Raw genomic sequence first — 24,387 nt, forward strand, 5'->3', positions numbered from 1 at the left:
TTGTTTGCTTCAGTTTTATTTATAGAAAAAGCCTGCTGTGGCAATGTGGGGGTATCCAAGAGAACAAGATGCAAAAACCACCGTTAGTAGTAAATATTCTGAAAGGAGCTAATTGAGATGCAAGCACAAAAATCACCAAGTTCTGGTGAAATGTGTTCCAGAATATGGAAAGTGTTTAGGAAAGAGATGGCAAAGGCACTAACCAGAGTTGTGTGAAACATTTAGAAATAGGAATCTTTGAGAAGGACTGGAGGCTGCAATTGTACCTTGGTTGTGGGCGAAATTGTGAGTTCACATTCAATGCAGAGTTGTGAAGGGCAGGCCATGTATGACTAACTTAATGATTTATTTTGAGGGAATCACCATGCATAGATCAAGGGAATCTGGTGGGCATTGAACAATATGGAATTTGAGAAGATTAAAGTTTATTCATTAGTCACAAGTAAAGCTTACATTAACAATGCAATAAAGTTAGTGTGAAAATCCCCTAGTGACCATACTCCAGTGTTTGTTCGGATACACTGAAGGCGAATTTAGCATGGCCAATGCACCTAACCTACACGTGTTTCGGACTGTGGGAGGAAACAAGAACACATGGAGACATGGGGAGAATGTGCAAACCCCCCCCACAGACAATGACTTTTGACTGGACCTACCTCGCATTAAGTTGATCTTTGTCTACACCCTAATTATGACCGTAACACCACATTCTGCACTCTCTCCTTTCCCTGCCTTTGTATAGTATGCTTTGTTTGTATAGTGTGCAAGAAACGATACTTTTCACTATACTAATACACATGACAATAATAAATCAAATCAAATCTGGCGCCTGCTCAGGTACACTGGGGAAGAATTTAGCATGGCTAATCCACCTAACCAGCACATCATTCGGACTTTCAGATTTTCCTTGTCTTCAGCTCTGACAAAGGGTCATCCAGATACAAAATGTTGGTTTTATTCCCTCGCCACAGGTGCTGTCAGACAGCATTTTCTGTTTTCGTTTCAGATTCCAGCATCTGCGGTATTTTGATTTTATCTTAATGTTGACATGGAGTCATACTGGATTCAAAATGTTAACTCTGTTTTTCTCTCCACAGATGCTGCCAGACCCGCTGAGTTTTGCCAGCCCTTCTTGTCATTATTTCAGGTCTCCAGTACCCTCAGTCTTTTGCTTTTGTTTTACAATGGAAAGGCAAAGTTGGATCCTGTCTTCTATACATAGGAGTGAAAGAAGGAGATGTTGAAATTGCACAAAGCAGTGGTGAGACCACATTATTGTTTGCAATTCAAGACATTCCATTAGAAGGAGACAGTTAGAATCAAGAAAAGATTTGGATAATTGAAAGGAATGAAAATCAATATAGTTATAAAGAAAAGTGGTTTTGTTTGGAATAGAGAAAAAAGAGATATAAGGAAGGTTTTCAAGATAAGTAGATTGAATCAGGCAGATAGTAAATGATTGTTTCCACTTGCTGCAGAATTAATATCACCCAAAAAATGATGGATAAATTTTGAAAAAAATTTGTACAGTGAGATTTATTGACAGGGGGAACACATTACCGCAACTGACTGCAGAGATAGAGGCTAGGTAGTCATTTAAAAGACTATTGGATAGCTATTTGAAAATCAAGAATATAAAAGGATATGGGGAAAGGATTTAGGAAATAGGATCAGAGAATGGATCTCTAGTTAAAGACCTAGGACAGGCGATGGACCAAACGGGCTTCTTTCATGCTGTAATTCCAATAATTCAATAGAATAATTGTCACTTTTCTGGAAATGAAGACAATGCAGAATAAAAAATGGTAATCATCCCCTAGACTACTGATACAATGGGACTTGCGACAAGAAAGTTACATAAATTGAAATGTAATTACTCTTCATTTACTGACAGAAGGCACAATGGTATGACAATGAAATAACATTATAAAAAAGTTTACTAAGTTGTCACAAGTACGCTTACATTAACATTACAATGAAGTTACTATGAGGATCCCTATTGACCATTGTATTTGGAATTAAATGTATGACTGATGCGTGACTTTTGCTTTCCTCATTCATTTTTTGGATGAACATTAGTATTGAGAAGAGAAATAGGATAATGAGCCTTTTTCAAATTTGTGGAAAACTGTTGCAACCTTAAGTTTAAATAATTGAATAAATTGCTGTTGTAGTTACAGTTCCCCATGGCGTTCTCTGATTTTTGAAGGACTTTTCATATCATCTGGTTGCATCTGGCAGTTCGGATCCAAAAAGTATACAGGCAGGAACTAATTGGACCATGACATTTTTAAAAGTGGCAGAGTTTTAAACCAGACAAACCACATCTTCATGTGATATGATACAGCATTACATCACTGACTATTTCCAGCTTATTATGTCAATCAAACCTTAACTAATTAAAGATGCTTGTAAAAAGCAGCATCATTATAAAAGGCTATAAAACAAAACACAGCCTGATCTAAGCCAGACGGATTCAGAACATGCAATCTTCACATTCTTGAAGCTCCACTAATACTCTCAGACCTTTCCAGTTGGGTAAATTATAGGACCTTCAGCTATACTTCACCCCAAAAGAATTCATTTAATTTTATGTGGAGTAAAATGGAGATCTAACAATTAGGACAATTTACGGGGCTTATCCTCCCCAAAATAAAGTGACAGCACCAATGACTGCTTTTCTTATTATATGACTGGACATGGATGTTGCTGTACAAACGGGCACTGTTGTAAAAAAATAAGTTATACTTCAGAAAGTACTATTGGGCTTTGCAACCATATTAAAGTGCCCTAGGTTGAGCAATAAACTGACATGCAACAAATGATCAGATTTTATCTCATTCACGCATTACACAATCTTGGCATTAAAAAGGATTTCCTAAAAAAAAATTTCCAGAAACTTAGAAAATTTGGCAGAACTTCTAATTGCAGCAATATTTGAATATACGTGTCGCAACATAGATAAATTTTGCTCTGGTTTTGCAACAGATGCTTCATAACTACTTACAGGAGAGTCTCAGCACTGTACTCCTTTGACACTTCGTAAGAATATGAGTTATCTTTAGTTTGAGCTCTTGAGCCCCACCACAGCTTAATCTGCCAATAATTCATCTGCAATTCGAATTCTAAATATCTAATTCAATATTCTGGGCTGCAATTATGACAAAATCATCCGATCTTCATTTATCTAACATCCAAAGAGACAGGCAAGAAATTCTGATGGGAGCTCCAGTCACAAATCACGATGGCACAGAGGTTAGCACTGCTGCCTCACAGGACCAAGGTCCCGGGTTCGATTCCCAGCTTGGGTCACTAGCTGTGTGGAATTGCACATCCTCCCCGTGTCTGTGTGGGTTTCCTCCCACAGTCTGAAAGACGTGCTCGTTAGGTGCATTGGCCATGCTAAATTCTCCGTCAGTGTACCTGAACGGAGTGTGGTGATGAAGGGATCCTCACAGTAACTTCATGGCAGTATTAATGGAAGCCTATTTGTGACACTAATAAATAATCTTTAAACAATTCCAGTTGCAGCGCTTTCACCAAAGATCTAAGTGGAAGAACGCTACAGAAATTCACTCCATCGTTCCCACAGAGTGAAATAACATTGGTACATAAATTTCAAATTAAAGCAGCACCTGTATGTAAAAAAAAAACAGGTACATTAAGATGTTACATAGAATACGCAGCACAGAAACAGGTCATTCAGTTCAATCAGTCCATAGCAATTACACTCTAATTGAGCCTCCTCCCATCCTTCCTCAGCTAACTCTTTCAGCATAAGCCACTGTTGCCTCACATGCTTATCTTGCGGCCTCTACATGCTATCCGCTTCAACTACTCCGTGTGACAGCAAGTTCCACATTCTCACCACACTCTGGGTAAACAGGTTTCTTCTGAATTCCCTAGTGTATTTATTTAGTGCCTTGAAAATAACAAAATGTCACAAGTTCAATGCCTGGATGAAGGAAGATGGGAAATTATGACTGAGATTTTCCTGTCCTGCCCGTCACGGGAATGGTAGAGGGAGTGTCGGGGAGGGGTGGGTCCATGCAAAGGTCCGTTGACCTCAAGTGGGATTTTCTGGGTTTTGGGACAAGTGTGGCTGGAAATCCCACCCGATCTGTCAGGAAAATATGTTTGGCGTGGAGGTGATGTCTTGTTGTAGGGATGCCAATACCCATGTATGTGACATCAATTATTCAAACTGAGTAATAATTCTTCCTGGTCAGTTTTGAGTCAAATTGTTAGATTTTACAGTTTGGTAGCAGGTCACTTTAACGTGCTCTTATACAGAGGGATTCATGAACCTTGCTCCATTGACAGTGGCTTTTACATCTCATGTAGATACCGTCTATATTGGATGTGCTTTGGAAATTGCTACAATTGTGGGCAGCACGGTGGCACAGTGGGGGTTAGCACTGCTGCTTCACAGCGCCAGGGACCTGGGTTCGATTCCTGGGTTGGGTCACTGTCTGTGTGGTGTTTGCACATTCTCCCTATGTCTGCGTGGGTTTCTTCTGGGTGCTCCGGTTTTCTCTCATGGTCTGAAAGACCTGCTGGTTAGGTGCATTGATCTGAACAGGTGCCAGAGTGCGGTGACTAGGGGAATTTCACAGTAACTTCACTGCAGTGTTAATGTCAGCCTTATTTGTGACTAATAAATAAGTAAACTTTGCAATGTAGTATTTCTTTTTCCTTTTATTTTTCTGATTTATGTGGGTCTAGTATCAGTATCGCAGTTTTCATTGTCTGTTAGGCACCGATTGAGTGGCACAACGATTAGCACTGCTGCCTCATAGTGTCAGGGACTTGGGTTCAATTCCGGCCTTGGATGACTGTATGTGTGGAGTTTGCCTATTCTCCCTGTGTCCGGGTAGGTTTCCTCCAGGAGCTCCAGTTTCCTTCCACAATCCAAAAATGTGCAGGTTAGGTGAATTGGCCATGCTAAACTGGCCCTATTGTCCCAAGGATAGGGGGATTAGCTGGATAAATGTGTGGTTTGAGGGGGATAGGGCAGGAGGTAGACTTGGGTAAGATGCTCTGGCGGAGTTGGTGCAGTCCTGATGGGCTGAATGGCCTCTTTCTGCATTGGAGGGAGTCTATAATGATTCGATTGAGACAGAAACAGGCACCTGCTTCTGCAGCTGCAGTGTGACTTCAGGCTGTTATGTTGCCTCCCCTGGTGCCAGGGTCAAGGATGTCAATCAGTGGCTCCAGATCATTCTAGGAGAAATATCAGCATCAATAATATGTGCAGAAAATCGAATGAGATCCTGAAGGTATAGTTTAAAGAGCTAGGAGAGAGATTGAAAAGCAGGGCCTCAAATATATTCATCTCCAGATTACTACCTTTGATGAGCAGATTAAAGGCTAGGAATTCTGCAGAGGGTGTCTCACCTCCTAAGATGTGTAGGTTAGATAGTAATAGCCATGATAAATGTGTGGGGGTTACAGGGATAGGGCGAGAGAGAGGGTGTGGGTAAGATACTCTGTCAGAGAATCTGTGCAGAGTCAGTGGGCCAAATGGCCTCTTCTACACTGTAGGTATTCTATGACTTTATGAATATATAGACTGGAATTTTACTGTCCCACCTGCCACGGGAATCGGTGCGGGCAAGGATGGACAATAGAAAGTTCTGTTGACCTCGGGTGGGATTTTATGGTTTCGGGATGAACGAGGCAGTAAAATCCCACCCATAAAGTTCCTTTGAAATTTGTTAGTATATTGTATCTTGTGGGTCACAGACTACGTAGGAGTGGAGCTGAATGTATAGCAAGCCCTCAGTTTAAAAGGAGTCTAATGAGAGAAGAAAGCCATGCAAACTGGGGAGCCTCAACTTAAATAAAGCAAGTCAGAAAATCATCCAAAATTGGTCAGTGAGCCCCATGTTTATGCACACAGCAGTGTGATTGTTACTGGCAAGTTTCAAAGCATTGCATAAACTAAAAGTGGAAGCATCACAGCATTGGTATGTTTACTTGTTCATCTTTTAAAATTCACACAGATACATTTTGTAAATATTATATTATCCAAAGTGGTGGAGCAGAAAAATTCCAAAGAAAGTTGCTCAAGGGAAAGCAGGAAGTTTTGGCTGTCAAAAATCCATCAGTTAAAGAAAAAGTGTAATCTAACAGAAACAGGTAAAAAAATTAAATGGTATGGATAATATTAAGGTGCAGTATGCACCTAAGGGCAATGAGTTTCCATTTATTTTTCAGACAAGTCATACATACAATACAATACAGATGATGGTACTGTATAGCCTTTTGTGGTAATTAACTCTCAAGTGAATCTTGGGTGAGAGGAGAACCATCTGATACTGAGGAGTGACACTGGTTTTAATCAGAAGTATATGAGATACATCGTACTGCAGTCGAAGGAAACACATTGGTTCCTTACTCTCAGACGTTAAGCAGAGGAGCATGGTGGAACGAATAATTGACAGGTAAACTTAGCCTTAGTCACTACGTCACTGCAGAAACCTTGCAACATCAATCATGCTGTATGATGTAACTGAAGAGGAATGTCTGATTCACCAGGATCAGCCCACTACAACCTCTTCAAAAAGCCAAGAACGTCTTTGAAAGCTTCACTGAAAAAGGAATTAGTTCATTGAGTTCATGCCCCACTAAATGAAAAATGAGGTTAACTCAAGTTTAATGCACAGCATCAAGAAACACAGTTTATTCTAACTTATACAAAGAATTTAAATGAACATTTGATTACTTTTCTAAATCTCTCTAAACTTGTGTGAGGCTCTGAAGTACAGATATGGTATTGTATTTTACATAATACCATAAATAGAAATAACACAATAAAGATGATGGGGATTTATAATTGCGACAGCAGAAATAAACACGTATGCGATGAGAAAATGGTGTAAGCGGTTTACCACACTAACAGGTCAACCCGCATATTAATGGATCGATGACACAACACGTGATTGAGGCCCAATGTGAATGGGACAGAATCCTAACAGTTGTGATAGAATTGTGGACACGGATTCCCTTCAATATTGATCCTACTGGAGTTTGAAGGATTATTGGGATGGCATATTTATTTATTCTTGCAAGGGTTGTGGATGGCACTGGCAAGGCCAGCTTTATTGCCCATCTCTAATTGCCCTTGAATTGCTGGGTCATTTCAGAGGGCAGTTAAGAGTCAACCAAATTACTGTGGGTTTTCCTTCCCCATAGTATTAGTGAACCAGATGGAGTTTTATGGCAATCCACGATGGTCTCACGGCCAATATTATGGCCACCGGATTTTATTAATTGAATTCAAATTCCACCAGCTGCCCTGGTGTGTTTTGAACCCAAGCCTCAAGAGTGTTAGTCTGGAGCTCTGGATTGATAGTTCACAGACCTTGTGACCATGCCGTCCTCTGTACTTAATTAGCATAGGGCAAGTGAGCACAAGAATCATTAGACTTGCACCTTTGGAACCTGCTTCCCCATGTTCATGGGAACTCCCATTGTGGAGCATTCCTCAGGCTGCCCCCACCCTAATCACATTCCCATCAGCAAAGGGCACTTCTTTCAAAGTTAAAACAAACTAACCTGACTTTCTTATGGGATCTTGTTCGCCCTGGACCTCAACTCTTGAAGTCCAGAACATCTCCACTGACTTGACATGCTGGACAGCAATGCCAGGTTGCTATGTACTCAGATTAGGCTGATTGATCTGTAATTATTCAGCCTTTTCTTCCCTCCCTTTATGAACAGCCAGACAATGTTAGCAGTCCTCTAAAGCTGAAAAATGTTGGCAGATGAGGATCAGGTCTCCTGCTATATCTGCCTTTGCTTCTCTGGAAGGTTTCCAGCAATGGATTATATTCGTTTAAATTTATTCAAAGCCAGTTTAATGCCATTTCTCCTGGAAACATGTTCCCATCCACTGGCATGATGTCACACTGCTGGAAATCACTACTGAACTCCACAAACAAGACACTAGTCATGACAATCATGCTGGGGGAGCTCAGATGCCAGTGTAGCCAGGTGGTCAAGGACAGTGCCCTGGCACTGTCCCTGGCACTCTTGCAATGTCGATGTTGGTACTGCCAAGGGCAGACGTACAGGAGTCAGGGCCTGTAGGCAACTGCATAACAGAGGTTCACTTCATTTTGATTTGATTTATTATTGTCACATGTATAACTATACAGTGAAAAGTATTGTTTCTTGCACGCTACACAGACAGAGCATACCGTTCAAAGGGAAGGAAATGAGAGAGCACAGAATGTAATGTTACAGTCATAACTAGGGTGTAGAGAAAGATCAACTCTATGCAAGGTTATGTCCATTCAAAAGTCTGATGGCAGCAAGCAAGAAGCTGTTCTTGTGTCAGTTGGTACGTAACCTCAGACATTTGTATATTTTTCCCAATGGAGAAAGGTGGAAGAGAGAATGTCTGGGGTGCGTAGGGTCCTTAATTATGCTGGCAGCGGGAAATGTAGACAGAGTCAATGGAGGGGAGGCTGGTTTGCGTGATGGATTGGGCTATATTCACAACCTTTTATAGTTTCCTGCTGTCTTGGGCAGAGCAGGAGCCATACCAAGCTGTGATACAAGCAGAAAGAATGCTTTCTATGGTGCATCTATGAAAGTTGGTGACAGTCGGAGTCTTTGTTATCTAGGTGTTCCTTGTGATGGTAGGAGGGTGATGGGGGTGTGCCAATGCCTTGAAGACCAGAGGTTGTTGGGGGGTTGGGGGGGGGGCAAGACGTGTGCTGGCAATTGAGGACAGCCTGATGTCAGCAGTGCTGCGGGGGGGGGGGGGGGGGGGGTTAATATGACTTTGAGATCGGTTGCGGACCGGGCTTGCAGAGATGCCACACCTTACCCCTTCTATAAAACTGCCAAGTGTGAGAAGGTCTGGATGAAAAACCTGCCTATCTCTCTGCAAAGAAACAAACCAGTTTTCAGTCTGAATCTGACACCTCACCATTTTTGGGGGGAGAATTACCATCCATTATATTTTAACAGGACCCCATCAGTTTTCAGCTACTCCCTGCTCACACAGTACAATAAAATTACTTGTCTCCAGTTTTGACAGTAATCTCAATACAATTTTCACACTTCTGTTTATATTCTCAAACAAGTTCAATAAAGACAACAAAGCATAAAACCAATATGAAATTAATGACTAACGGGTTTAAAATTATAGTTTGTTAACAAGAAGGTGGGGAGGGGGGGGTGAAAGCAGCTTGTCATTAAACAGGGAACACATTAATAATGTGGTGAGAAGTCTACAAGTCATGGTAGAATTTCACAAGTTTCTGAGTTCATTGAAATGTTATCCAAAATACATGAGCTAACGCAGACTAACTGGTGCCATTATTTTGCGAATGAGAGATGCTGGTCTGTCATTAAATGAAAGTAATAGATGGTTAAGTATGAAAATATATGGTGTGGTTTTTAATGTCATCTGCTCTCCAAACAGGGTGGTGGGTCATGCATGCAGGGAATCCAATTTATAATTCCTGAGGGTAATGCGTTTCACAAAATTGCATTGAATTACACAGATGAAGGAAAGGCATAGCAGGTCAGGCATCTTTTATTTTTACATTGGAAAAGCAACGTCACAAGTTAATAGTCATTTCAGTTTCCCATGGAAAAAAGCAGCACTGGTCCGCTAAACACCGTTAAGAAAGGAAACCCTAACAGCTGGTTATCTGGATGAATGCATTTTCTTCCATTTTATTATCAGCCCCTTACCACCGCCACCCCCCCACCCCTCCCTCCCCTCCCACCAGATATCAAAGAACAGTAGGACGTTACATGTTTATGGACAGGCTATGCCAATAGCTCAGTATTATGTTTTTCAATCACTTGAACAGAAGACCTTATTAAATAAGAAAAGGAGGAAGGAAAGTTCCTTGAGGGCAAAATAAATAAGGGCAGTCACACATAAAAGTTCAGGATCAATCATTTGACTGATACACATACAATGGCAGCCTTCGTATCTCGGTCAAGTTACAAGGGATTGCTTTCTGTCTGTTCATAAACATTGCCCTCTATTATCCTGTGAAGAGATGCTGGAAAATATAACAGTTTTCAGCATTTTACTGTCCTGTTTCAGGCATCAGCTGTTTGTCCTTTTTGTTAATATTCATTTTAAGTTTATTTATTAGTGTCACAAGTAAGCTTACATTAACATTGCAGTAGAATCATAGAAGCCATACAGTGCAGAAGGAGGCCATTCGACCATTCGGGTCTGTATCAACAACAATCCCAACTAGGCCTCATCCCCATTACTCCACATATTTACCCTGCTAATCTCTCTAACCTCCACATTCTAGGACAATAAGGAGCAATTTAGCCTGGCCAATGCATCTAACCCACACATCATTGGGAGGAAACCCACGCAGACACAGGGAGAGCGTGCAAATTCTACACTGACAGTGACCCAAGCTGGGAATCGAACCCAGGTTCCTGGAGCTGTGAGATAGCAGTGTTAACCGCTGTGCCGCCCCATGAAGTTGCTGTGAAAATCCCCTAGTCGCCACACTCTGGCACCTACTCGGGTACACTGAGGGAGAATTTAGCATGTCCAATGCACCTAACCTGCATGTCTTTCGGATTGTGGGAGGAAACCGGAGCACTCAGAGAAAACCTACCAGACACAGAGAGAAGGTGCTGATTTCACACAGACAGTGGCCCAAGCTGGGAATCGAACCCAGGTCCTCGGCGCTATGAGGAAACAGTGCTAACCACTGTGTCAGTGAGCTGAACCAGGTGAGCCGCTCCCAATGCCCCAGGAATCTGAAACCCTCCCCCGACACCATTTCTTCAGCCAGTATTCATTCAATATATCCTGTCATTTCTACTCTCACTAGCACGTGGCACTGGTACTAATTCTGAGATCACTACGTTTGAAGTCCGGTTTCTTAACTTTCTTCCTAGCTCCCTGCGTTCTGCTTTTAGAACCTCATCCCTTTTTTTAACCTATGTCGTTTGTACTGATGTGTACCACGACCAGCGGCTGTTCACCCTCCCTATCCTGTACCCGCTCTGAGACATTCTTGACCCTAGCACTAGGGAGGCAACACCAGCCTGGAGTCTCGTTTGCGGCCATAGAAACACCCATCTATTCCCATTACAATTGAGTCCCCTATAACTATTGCACTATCATACTTTTTACCCCTCCCTTCTGCAGCAGGACCTACCATGGTGTAACGAGTTTGGCTGCTGCTGCTTTCCCCCGAGAGGTCATTACCCCCAACAGAATCCAAAACGGTATGTCTGTTTTGCAGGGGAATGGCCACAGGAGATTCCTGCACTGCCTGCCTAGCTCCCTTGCTCTGTTTGGTGGTCACCCATTCCTTTCCTGCCTGTGGAGTCTGAGCATGTGGTGTGACCACCTCTTTACACGTGCTGTCCACGATACTCTCTGACTTGCGGACGCTCCATTGTGTCTCCAGCCGACGCTCCAGCTCTGAAACTCGAGCTTCCAGGAGCTGTAGGTCGAGACACTTCCTGCACACATGCTGACCTGGGAGACTGGGACTGTTCCCTGCCTGCCACGCGGAGCAAGAGGAGTAAACCGCGGCTTGGAGCTCTCCTGTCATGTCTTACCCTTTTAAATTAAACTTTAGAAAAATGTTTTGTTTCAGATTATATCCAATCCTCTGGGGCCCTCAAACCATAGGTATGAATGTCAATCAAAACCATCTTCACGGTGAAGTCTCTTTCAGTTAAACCTTTGTGGGCTGACAATGGCATGGAAATGTTACAGAAAATAAACTTTGTACTTTGTGGTACATGCATGTACCACATCTTAACATGTTAATTTTTAAAACTGGATTGAAGAAAGGCTTGTTCTAAAGTTTTAAGAACACCCATTTTTAAAAATGTTTTTAGCCATAACTAAGACACATTAGCCACATTAATCTTGCTTTTCCAGTAGCTCCACATTAAGAATACCTCAGGATTGACAGCATGGCAGTTACCATTCTAGACTAGCAATCCAGAGGCACAAGCTTTGGAGGCATGAGTTCAAATCCAACCATGGCAGTTTGTGGATTGCCTTGAGTTAATTCAATAAATTTGGAATGACAAGCTAGTTTCAGCAGTGGTGATCATGAAAGGTTTGAATTGTAAAAACTGGTTCACTCATTTCCTTCCTGACAACCTTAGATAATCCAGTCTACACGGCTTTCCGAAATGTCATAGCAAGCCAGTAAGGTAGCTTGCCAACACCTTCTCAGGGGCAATTAAGAATAAGCAATAAACACTGGCGTTTCCAGAGAAGTCCACATCCCATGAGCGAATGGGAAAAAAAAACCTAAAAGACAGAATTCACTGTTTTGTCTCTTGCATCCTCCACTCTTGAACAGCAAAGCAATAAAAAGAAGCTTCTTGTAATGACTAACTTTAGACACTGGCAGGAGAGAAGTAATATGTACTGACCTTCTTTAAGGACTCAATGCTATTTGGCATTAAGGTAGTGCTTGCATTGCTGAACTAGCTAAAAAGAAAGCTGTGGCTTGCAGTCAAGGCCATCCCTACGGTTACCAAAACAAACATCGTAACTTTCATTGTCTTAAGTAATGATCCACTTATAAAAGTAAAACAGTAACAAGAGTGCTGAAAATCCAACTTGATATTTTTAGACAAATTGACAGAGGTGTTTCTTTTCCATAAGTTGCGAGGTATGAAAGGGTCAATCTCTACTAATTGAAGCTATCCACCCTTCTGTTCTACCCACCTTGACGTCACTATTAAGTCAGTCATACTTTGTTCCCAGTACTGTGAGATGTTTAGACAAGTCTAGAATAAACACAGTCCAATACAACAATGCAGTTGAACTGTTTGAAGAGAGGTTTAAAATTGCACTGATTGGGCTTTCCACCATGATATCATTGACATAGCCCTGCCAGGTCTAATTCAGAAATGTTTTCGCTTAATAGATTTTTGTTTAACCCTATAACGTGGTTTGTGTTTTAAGAGTTCATTTAAAGATAAGTAGCCATTATATGTTCTGCCCCTCACCAAGCTCTCACCTCTCCTCTAGTCCAGCGGCACTGAATCCTCCACAGACAGCCAATTTATATCACTCAGATAGCTTTTCATTAATTATGAGCCTTGATAGTGATTGTAAGCAGGTTAATCAATTGAAGGAAAATCCATTGTGAAGTCTCACCCAGCATCTTTTCTAGTATCAGCCTATGCTACTCTGAAATCGGAAAAATGACTGCCCTCCCCGGTACTCTTCCGTCCTTCCATTTCTGTGCAGGTATATTCACACCATACAAGTACATGAGCACAGTGTGTTAGTACACCAGCACAGCACACCACAACACCACCCTTGCTCGTTGCCTTTCTCAGCCACCCAAGTGTAAACCGTGGTTCAACTGGTAATCATTTCACCTCTAAGTCAGAAGTTGTGGGTTCAAGACCCATTCCAGGGCATGAGCACAACAATCAAGGCCAATTTCGCTACAGCACCGAGGGAGTGCTGCACGGTTTGGAGAGCTGTCTTCCGGATGAGCTCCCGCAGCCCTCACAGGTCAATAAGGGCTATTTCGAGGAAAAGCAGAGAGGTTCTCCTGGTGTTTTAGCCAAATACTTATCTGTTAATTCACATCACATGGGACTTGTGGCATGGTGCATAGTATCCCTAAAGCTCCATGTTCAAGTCCAGACCCAGGATTTCATGGCTGAGGAAGGTGCATTCATAAACAGATTGTGTGTCAACCTGCAAAACCTTCTTACATATGCCAATGTTAGACAGTAAGAGTAGGAGAGATTCCTGGTCAGCCATGTGATTGAAAGAAAAATGGAGCATCTGCCATCACTATCCCCAGCTCCAGTCTACAATAAGCTTGTAAAAGTGCATGTTGCCATAGCAACACAGACTCTGAGTGAACAAATCTTCATTCCTGAGACATAGGCATCGTTGGCTGACCAGCACTTATTGCCCATCTCTAGTTGTATTACGAGAGCAGTTGAGAGTCAACCACATTACTGTAGCTCTGGAGTCGCTTATGGGCCAGGTCAGGTAAGAGCAATAGATTTCCTTCCCTACAGGACATTAGTGAACCAGATGGGTTTTTTCAACAATCGACGATGGTTTCATGGTCATCAGTAGATTCTTAATTCCAGGTTTTTTTTATTGAATTCAAATTCCACCATCTGCCATGGTGGAATTCAATCCTGGTCCCCAGAACATTAGCTGAGCTTCTGGTGTCATAGTCTAGTGACAATACCACTAGACCATCACCTCTACCACCCATCAATACAACAAAAATAGATTATATGGCTATTATTACTTTGCTGATTGTGGGAGCTTGCTTTGTGTTTCCACTCTTTTGGGGGCATCACTGGAAAGGCCAGTATTTGTTGTCCATGCCTGATTATCCTTGAGGATGTGGTGGTGGGCCTTCTTGAATCGTTGCAGTCTATGTGGAACATCCATAGTGCTGTTGCGACTTTGGAAGGTGTTGCCAAAGGAGCCTTGGCAAGTTGCTTGTAGATGGCACACAATGTTGCCACCCTCGATAAAGGCAGTGGAGAATGGAGGGTGGGAAAGAGTGAGCTTAAGTTGAGGGATGGGGTGCCAATCAAGGGGGCTTTTGGAACTTTGAAAACTGAACATGCTGGCACCTGCAGCACTTCAAGTGTCATTTAATTTGAGTTTGATCATTTTTTCTAACTTAAACTTCTTGAACTGTCAAATTTAGTGCTATTTGTAGTTACCTTAATGAACATACCATTAAAATAAAGTGTACGCTGGTTTTAAAAACCAACAAAGATGTAATGGCAAACTGATTCTATACAATTAGTGAATTCATCTGTTGGGAATGGAACATTTTTACAGTTTATCAGCATAAACATCAGGCACAACACAAGACAGATGCAGACTGAAGTGGGTATAAATGTGGACGGGTTTCATGCTCCAATAGGGAGGCTCAATGCCAGCCTGAAATTGGACCTCGAGCCTCATTAACATTTTATGTGTATGCTGTCGGCGCTAATGTGACTTTATTATTGCCTACCCTCGCCTAGTCTCTCTGAATGAGATTGCTAATTTAGTGCTACTTAGTGCTGAATTACAGATAGTGAGTGCTGTGAACTCATGCTTTGCTGTGAAACTTGTTTCAATTAGCACCTTTACAACCAGGAGGACGAGACTTTCATCTCATTAAGATGGGGCAAAGCTCAAGTCCAAGCAATATGTCTCCATCAGTCGCACCATTCAATTTCATACAGCATGACATCTCTCGGTGTGTTTGCGCTATAAATTTTCTCATGTTGTGAATGAGCTCCAACTTTTCATCAATATTAACTTTGTGCAAGATAAATACAACATTATTCTCAAACTGACTCAGTAGCGAAGTTAGTGGGTGGAAGTTCTCTCCCAAAAAATCACATTCCTGTTTGCTCCCATGTCAAGTCAAGCATTAATTCCAGGTTTAGGTTGTATTTATTCTGTAAATAAAGGGCTGATGTACAACAACACCACTTCACACCTGTACTGCTAATGTACTCTATGATTTGATTTGATTGATTATTGTCACATGTATTGGGATACAGTGAAGAGTATTGTTTCTTGCACATTATACAGACAAAGCATACCGTTCACAGACTACATGAGGGAAAAGGAAAGAAGGTGCAGAATTCAGTTTTGCAGTAACAGACAGGGTGAAGAGAAAGATCAGCTTAATATACGATAGGACCATTCAAAAGTCTGATGGCAGCAGAGAAGGAGCTGTTCTTGAGTCGGTTGGTACGTGTTTTCAGACTTGTATCTGTTTCCTTGTGTTAGAAAGTGGAAGAGAGGATGCGTGAGTTGTGATTATGCTGGCTGCTTTTCCGAGACAGCAGGAAGAGCAGACAGACTCAGTGGATGGGAGGCTGGTTTGCGTGATGGACTGGGCCACAACCCTTTGTAGTTTCTTGCGGTCTTGGTCAGAGCAGGAGCCATACCAAGCTGTGCTAGAACCAGGAAGGATGCTTTCTTTGGTTCATCTGCAAAAATTGGTGAGAGTTGTAGTGGACACGCTAAATTTCCTTAGCCTCCTGTGAAAGTAGATGTGATGTATCTATCTGGATAGTGATATCCTTATAACAATAAATATCCTGTATCAGAATTCATGCCTTTCGATGATGGGCAAGTCAAGCCATGATAAGGTCAATTCTGCGCTCTCTAACTTGCTGCTTACAAGAATAGAATTTTTCAAATACAATGATATTTTTCTGTTTGACTGTGATAAGCTGATTTGAAAGTTCATGCAACGAGCTGCAGCCTATTTAAAAAGCATTATGGAAAGCAGCAATAATGTTTTTAAAAAGCCACTCAATGAAATTTATGAGTGGTGACAGGTCAGCTGTGTACAATATCAACCTGGACAGCACGGTAACACAGTGGTTAGCACTGCTGCCTTACAGTACCCGAGTTCAATTCCAGCCTTGGGCCACAGTCTGTGTGGAGTTTGCACACTATCCCCATGTCTGCGTGGGTTTCCTCCAGGTGCTCCGGTTTCCTCCACAGTCCAAATGTGCGGGTTAGGTGGATTGACCATGCTAAATTGCCCCTTAGTGTCAGGGGGACTAGCTAGGATAAATACTTGGGGATAGGATCTGGGTGGGATTGTGGTCGGCGTAGACTCGATGGCCCGAATGGCCTCCTTCTGCGCTATAGGATTCTATGATTCTATTTCCCCTTGGCAGGGGTTTTGTTGCCCACTCTGCCTGATAAAGCTAATTTCTATTTTGTAATACTGAATTGCACTTTCTATACATATTCCACAAATAGAACATTACACAGATATCATCTTGCAATGCTAAAGTGCAAACTAGCACGATCCTTTATGTTATCCTGCAAGCACTTAGTTCAAACCTACAACTGCATAGTCCTGTGCCAGGGATGTCGTTTTCTCCTTAAATAAGGAAATGGATCAGTGAGTACAGAAGCAATAAATCCAGATAAACTGAAAAGAGTTCATTCTCTCCTCATTCACATATATTTGAAAGTTATAAAACTGTTTTCCCCATTAATGGATTGCATATCCAACAGAGCTTCCTTTCAGAAAATCTATACGCTTAAAAAGTGATGTCACTTTTAAATACCATAATCTGAAAAGCAATTGCACATGTGAATAGCCGCAGGGCAAATCAAGGGCCACAGATACCGTAAAATCCAATGTAGGAGTTACTCCTCAATTTTATAATCACTCAAGTGAAATACTATAGCCTCAAGATTACTGTTGGCAACATTAATCAAAGAATGTTTAATGTCACATAACTTCCTTTGTCCTTTATGTTAAAGGAAACACATTTTAAATAGTTAATATCCCAGTTAAAACAATGAGCAAGAGAATTGACTTTGTAAGTGTTCAGAATTTACAAACTAATATAGATTCATCACTCCTGTCACTATAGAAAGTATGCCCAGATATTGAGTGAAGCATAACTTGTGCATTAAAGTGCCACATACAGATAAGATACAGCAACATCATCCAGAAAATTCATAAAATCACTACAGTGTAGAAGAGACCATTCGGCCCATCGAGTCTGCACCAATTTTCTGAAAGACTACCTTACCCAGGCCCTCCCCCCAGTCCTATCCCCATAATCGCACATATTTACGTAATGGCTAATTCATCTAACCTACATATCTTGAGACACTAAGGGGCAATTTAGCATGGTCAAACCACAAAACCTGACATCGTTCGACTATGGGAGGAAACCGAAGTACCTGGAGGAAATCCACACAAACACGGGCAGAACGTGCAAGCTCCATACACACAGCGGCCCAAGGCCACTGTCTAACCTGGGGAGTTGGCGCTGTGAGGCAGCAGTGCTACCACTGTGCCACCATGTAGCCAGACTAAACTAAATCAAACTAAACCAATATAATTTCTTGAAATACATGGCAAAATAGCATTTAAAAATGTGAGTACTGGCAGAGATGGGTCGGCAGCAGGCACAGGGTACGTTGGGCTCTCAGCAGGAGCCCTTCCTGACATCAGGTTTCTTGATCAGGTCAAGTGCATTTGTGCCCCAGTCTGGGGGGGGGCGGGGGGGGTTAGTGGGGAGCTGGTGACATTGTGGTATCGTCATTGGACCAGTAGTCCAGAGACCCAGGACAATGCTCTGGGGACCTGAGTTCAAATCCCACCACTGCAGATTGTGAAATTTGAATTCAATAAAAATCTGGAATTAAACATCTGATGATGGCCATGAAGCATTGCCGGTTGTTGTAAAAACCCATCCGGTTCACTAATGTTCTTTAGGGAATGAAATTTACCTTCCTTAATTGGTCTGGCTCCAGATCCACAGCAATTTTTCTGACTCTTAGTTACCCCTTTAAGGGCAATTAGCCATGCCCATGAATGAATAAAAGAAGTAATGCTTTGTTGACATTAATTTTGGTTTGATTGTTAAAGTAAAATTCTTAAAGTGTGGAATCTTGTCGTATGATTATTTGAATGGGTCACTGATAATTTAAATACTTTTTATAAACATGGTCAGTTTCTAAGTGAACCCATCAGTCAAAATTTTTAGTCAACCCCATCCTTTATGCAGCATTGCTAACTGAAGAACTGTCGAACTGGTCTATTGAGTTTGTATACAATTGAAAACAGACTAATGGGATAGCACCTTGTTTTGTTCAACACTGTTCATTTTATTTATTACTGCTGATTTTTTTTTCTTTATTCTCTCATGGGATCCTAGAACGGTCAGCATTTGATACCTATCCCTAAAGTCCCTTGAACTGAGTGGCTTGCTAGGCCATTTCAGAGGGAAGTTCACAGTCAACCATATGACTGTGGGTCTGGAATCACATGTAGGCCAGAGCAGGTAAGGATGGCAGATTTCCTTCCCTAAAGGACATTAGCAAAACAATTGGGTTTTTAAATCAATTTCATGGTCACCATTATTGAGATTAGCTTTATAATCACATATTTTATTAATTGAATTTAAATTCCACCAGACGCCACGGTGGGATTTGAACTGATGTCCCTGGGCATTACAGCCTGGGCTACTTGATTACTAGTTCAGTGGTGTTACCACAATATCTCCCCTAAATACTTCTGGAACAATTGGTTGTATTCTGACTTCTTCACCTCTTGATTGTAACAAAAGTAAGTATTTAACACAAATATTAGGAAGACACACAATGAACACTGGAAAATTAAATCTATTCCAATTGGAAATAATTTAACACAATAAAATTCGTGAGCTGTTTGGATAGCAAGTAAAATGACAGACAGACTTGTTTTAAATGCAAAGTAGAGTTCAATTATTGGTGTGCTTAAAATTAGATACAGACTGTGTTGTGATATCTCAAGAAAGCTGGTATGCTATCAGCTACTGCAGCAGCATAAACGTCTTAAACTTGAAGTGATTTATCTTCTGTTTAAAAGTCATAGTCTGGTCATTCATGCTGGCTTGGGAGAGAAATAAAGGATGTTCAATCTGTAACTGTTCAAGACCACTTCAATCCTATCAGTTCAGATAGTCATAGATTCATAGGATCCCTACAATGCAGAAAGACCATTCAGTCCAACAAGTCTCCGCTGACCGTCTGACAGACCATCTGACCTAGGCCCTTTCCCCATAAGCTCACACATTTCCCATGGCTAAACCATCAAACCGGCACATCTTGGGACACTAAGGGGCAACTTAGCATGGCCAATCCACCTAACCCGCACATATTTGGACTGCTTACATGTTTGAAGTTTCAGAGTAGTGCTGGCTTTCTATCTCTTGTTGAGATTCTTACAGCATTTGTTTATATCTCATAACCTAGATGTTTCTATACATCAATCTATTTATTAGTCATACATAGGCTTACATTCACACTGCAATGAAGTTACTGTGAAAATCCCCTAGAGATATGCAGCTGGATTTTATGCTACTTATTTAGCAGGTTTGAAAGTGTGTATAATATTGATAAATAAAGTCACATCCAAAGTTCAAAGACTTTTCTCACTCAAATCTAAATGCAGACAGGATTATGGGTGGCACAGTGATTAGCACGGTTACTTTACAGTGTCAAGGACCTAGGTTCAATTCCGGCCTCTGGTCACTGATTGTGTGGAACTTGCCAATTACCCTAGTGGCGCGTGGGTTTCCTCCCACGCTCCAAAGATGTGTGGGTTAGGTTGGCTGGCCATGCTAAATTGCCCCTTTGTGTCAGGGAATTAGCAGGATATGTACAAGGGGATACAGCCTGGGTGGGGTTGTTGGTGGTGCAAGCTTGATAGACCGAATGGGGTTCTATGATTCTAGGATTCCAATTGCTCTCAGTGTGCTCTTTTGTATGACATGACAATAGTAAATTTAAATTTGCTGGAATCATTGTAAACCCAAAAGGCAGCTTCACGCTCAGGCTTGTGAGCCAGTTTTCACATCTCAGCATAACGCTTGGCTGCAATCGTGACTTCTTCCCACTCATCCACCTACAGGGATTTAGCTTAAAAAAATGATGAAGCATTAATGGAGAAAATGTAGTTACTGCTGGCAAATCGAGATTCTATATAGCATGTTCCTCCTCATCCCGGGGGCTGATTTCAAGTCCAGTCTGGATTGTTGGCGCTCTGCCTCTCTATAGATGTAGTGGTTTGTGAAACGGCAATCACAACTAAGGCTGGAGATAGAAAAAGCATGTTACTGCAGCGGACAGTGTCTGAATTTGAAGCAAAGTTAAAATAGCTTTGCAACTCATCAAAACGAGTCTTCCATCACAAGTGGTCATACCTGACGTGGTCACGGAGTGCCAAAGGATGAAAATAATCCACCCCTCAGAACAAAGATAAAGCATTGCCACAAGTGTGACACGATACATCACTCGTATGTAACGTAAGGGACGCCGGCCGCAAATTGCACAGGACCTGAAAGTGACTGCGGAAATCGCAATGCAAAATAAAAGCCTGCCTATTGCTTATGACTGCCAACTCGTGCCACAGCTAAAGCAAGACAAAAGAGAGGTTTGCACTTATTCAAAACTTTCATAGCCATGGGACCAAAAGCATGTTCGAAAGTAAAACACAAGTGTAATCCCTGTCACAATGTAGGAAGTGTGACAGCCAATTTGTGTATACTAAGCTCCCTCAAAGAGCACTGTGATCATGATCAGATAGTCGGCATTTGCAATATTGAGTGAGGGATGAATGTTGGCCAGGACAGCTGGGGTAACTCCATTGCTCTCTTTTGAAACATTGCCACAGAATCTTCTTTGCCCACCTTGGGTTGTGGGGAGGAGGTGGTTGGGGGTGGGGGAGAAGAGGGTGGTAGAGAGAGTCTTGATTTAATGTCTCATCTGAACAATGGCAACTCAGGCTGTGCAGTGCTCCCTCAGTAATGCACCCAAACTATCAGCCTTGAGTTTTGGTCTCCAGTCCTGGATTTGACCTGAGTCAGCAATCTTCTGACTCAAACTTGAGACTGTTACACAGTTGGCACAGAGACTCTGAGTGCAGAGCAGCTGGACGCCTCAGCACACAGTCGAGCCCATTGTCTCTAGCATGGAAGTGTTGTCCAACTTGTTGAAGACGTTTCCATCCCCAATCATGATGTAATGTTTGATGGCTGATCTCTCAGCTTCTCTCCTTTCCTTCTCCCTGATGTGCTCTGTGAATTGTGCGTTTTATCTGGATAGCGAGTAAGAAACAATGCTTTTCACTGTATCCCAATCATGTGACAATAATAAATCAAATCAAATTTATTGCCCATCCCTAGTTGCCCTTGAGAAGGTGATGGTAAACTGCCTTCTTGAAACACTGCAGTCCATGTGCTGTGGGTTGACCCACAATGTCAATAGGGAGGGAATTCCAGGATTTTGACACAGCGACCACGAAGGAATGGTGATATATTTCCAAGTCAGGACAGTGAGTGGCTTGGAGGGGAACTTTCAGGTTGTGCTGTTCCCATGTATTCTAGATAGGAGTGGTTGTGGGTTTGAAAGGTATTGCCTAAAGATCTTTGGCGAATTGCTGCAAGGTATCTTGAAGATAGTATACACTGCTACTACACCATCAGCATTGGAAGGAGTGCCAATCAAGCAGGCTGTTTTGTCCTGGATGGTGTCAAGCTTCTTGAATGTTGTTGGAGTTGCACTCATCCAGCAAGTGGGGAGTAGTCCATCACAACCGTGACATGTGTGCGTAGATGTGGGTAGGCTTTGGTGAGTTAGGAGGTGAATTACTCGCCACAGTATTCCTAGCCTCTGACTGGGTCTTGTAGCCACAATATTTATATGGCTCATCCAGTTCAGTTCCTGGTCATCAATTGGAATAATAATTTCAAGGTGGCAGAAATGGCATCAAACCATGACTGACTTCCTGTGGACAGTATTTGCGCACATGCCATGTGTGGCACGGTGGCACAGTGCTTAGCATTGCTGCTTCACAGCACCAGGGACCTGGGTTCAATTCCCGGCTTGGATCACTCTGTGTGGAGTTTGCACATTCTCCCCGTGTCTGCGTGGGTTTCCTCCAGGTGCTCCAGTTTCCTCCCATGTTCTGAAGTACTTGCTGGTTAGGTGCATTGACCTGAACATGTGCCGAAGTGTGGTGACTAGGTGAATTTCAAAGTAACGTCACTGCAGTGTTAACGTAAGCCTTACTTGTGACTAATAAATAAACTTTACTTAACATCCTCGACAAATGGCGTCTGGCGCAGCTCACACCAGAAGTGGGCAAGCACACTGCAGACCTCACCTTGGAGACAAAATGGCACCCATAGCATCAAAGAAACAAGAAACATGATAAATTGGCGACTCTATTAGATTGTGAAATGATATTCAGTTTGAGTTTTCCTGACAAATCCTTCTAAAACCATGGGATCAAATCTTCTTCCACCCTAACAGCATTGTAAGAGTCTGTTCACCACATGGACTGCAGTTGTTCATGAAGGTCAAGCATCATCTTGTCCAAGTTTTGAAGCCACAGTAAATAGAATGCTAATCAGATACCAAGGATAGATCAGCCTCGAGCTTGTTATTGAGATGAGATTTCCCACACCTAGCGTCCCATCTCTAACCAACGTTTCCTCTCCAAAGTCCTCAAACATGCAGTCTCCTCTCAAATCCGCTTCTATCTTTCCAGGAACTCCATGTGAGAATCCCTCCAAACAGATTTCCACCCCTGCCACAGTGCAAAAACTGCTCTTATCAAAGTCTTCAATGACATCCATGTGACTGAGTTGCAGATTGAGATCTTGGTGTCACATCTGCTTCTGAGATGAGCCTCCAGCCTCTTATCTGTGCATCTCTGAGACTGCCATTTATTCCACCTCGCCAGCATCTTGTCAGCTTCACAAACCGTATTAAGATGCCACCAAACTACTAATTCACATCACTTTCTCACTTTAAATCTGGCTCTTGCAGCTATCTTTCTAACTCAGTATTTTCTCTGCTTTTTTACTTCAACTGCACTCAATTGGATCTTGCTCAACTTCATGTTCTTTGAATTTAACTGTGTTCCTGAGACATTCTTTGAATGTAAGTTGGAGAGTGAAATTAGATCCGGACGCTCAGGTAAATAAAAACACCAGCATACACCTGATTGGTTAAACACTTTTCTCACGCTGTAACATTCTACGGCCTCAATGATTTAAATCTGGTTGGTTGTTGGGAGGTTTTTATTTTAAATCACAGCAGCATAAAACTATACTGCTCCATGAAGGATTTAATTAACTTTGTTCATTCTTAACCCTATAACCTTCAATCCAGTTCCTGCATGTGCTTTTCCCGGGTATCTTTGAGCAAAGGCTTTAGCACTGAGGGCAGCTTAACGAAAGCGCTTGGTCTGTCAGACATCATACATCACAAATGAGCAAACTATAAAAATTACAACATGCCAGTAATGAAAAAAACATTTTAAACATGCTGATCTAAATAAAACTGTTAAGCCTATCTCTTGGACATGATGTGGAGATGCCAGCATTGGACTGAGGTGGACTCAGTAAGAATTCTCACAACACCAGGTTAAAGTCCAACAGGTTTATTTGGTATCACGAGCTTTTGGAGTGCTATTCCTTCATCAGGTGAGTCCTGCTCACCTGAGTCCCTCACCTGATGAAGGAGCAGCGCTCTGAAAGCTCATGGTACCAAATAAACCTGTTGGACTTTAACCTGGTGTTGTGAATCTGCTTCCTGTATCTCATGGACAGGCAAGAAGGCTACAGAAATGTCATGTTTGGGAAGAAATTCAAAAAATACTTAGTCTGTCTGCACTCTCACATCTCAATCAGGCCCACAAGTTTTTCTTCCTGCATTTGTCTCTGTTCCATAATTTTTAATAACATCTGCCAAACTAACATTACACTTACAGAGCAATTGATCTAGCATTACAATAACCTGGAAATAATCCTATTTTCTGGCACAAAACAGCTCATTTAATTTACAGATAATCCAGATTGGATTTGCAGGCATACTTT

At 42.0% G+C, this 24,387-nt stretch overlaps 2 protein-coding genes across 10 annotated transcripts in view; one reads left to right on the plus strand and one right to left on the minus strand.

Moving 5' to 3' along the window:
* The window catches only part of cmss1 (cms1 ribosomal small subunit homolog), a 323,934-nt gene that overhangs the window by 95,165 nt on the left and 204,382 nt on the right, over window positions 1-24,387 (minus strand). Inside the window, exon 1 of one of the 8 annotated variants that reach the window (XM_080203566.1) lies at window positions 12,409-12,496. The exons of the other annotated variants lie outside the window; for them this stretch is intronic. The gene's annotated coding sequence lies outside the window, so the exon portion shown is untranslated. Of the gene's footprint in view, window positions 1-12,408; window positions 12,497-24,387 lie in introns of those variants that run through there. 8 annotated transcript variants of the gene reach the window in all.
* Window positions 1-24,387, plus strand: part of filip1l (filamin A interacting protein 1-like) — a 235,731-nt gene that overhangs the window by 42,324 nt on the left and 169,020 nt on the right. The window contains exon 2 of one of the 2 annotated variants that reach the window (XM_080203555.1): window positions 1,098-1,261. The exons of the other annotated variant lie outside the window; for it this stretch is intronic. Within the exon in view, the coding sequence (XP_080059681.1) occupies window positions 1,238-1,261 (24 nt within the window). The 5' untranslated portion in view covers window positions 1,098-1,237. The remainder of the gene's footprint in view (window positions 1-1,097; window positions 1,262-24,387) is intronic. 2 annotated transcript variants of the gene reach the window in all.

This window comes from Carcharhinus amblyrhynchos, chromosome 15 (assembly GCF_965287045.1).
Source record: "Carcharhinus amblyrhynchos chromosome 15, sCarAmb.v2.hapA, whole genome shotgun sequence".
NCBI lineage: Eukaryota > Metazoa > Chordata > Chondrichthyes > Carcharhiniformes > Carcharhinidae > Carcharhinus > Carcharhinus amblyrhynchos.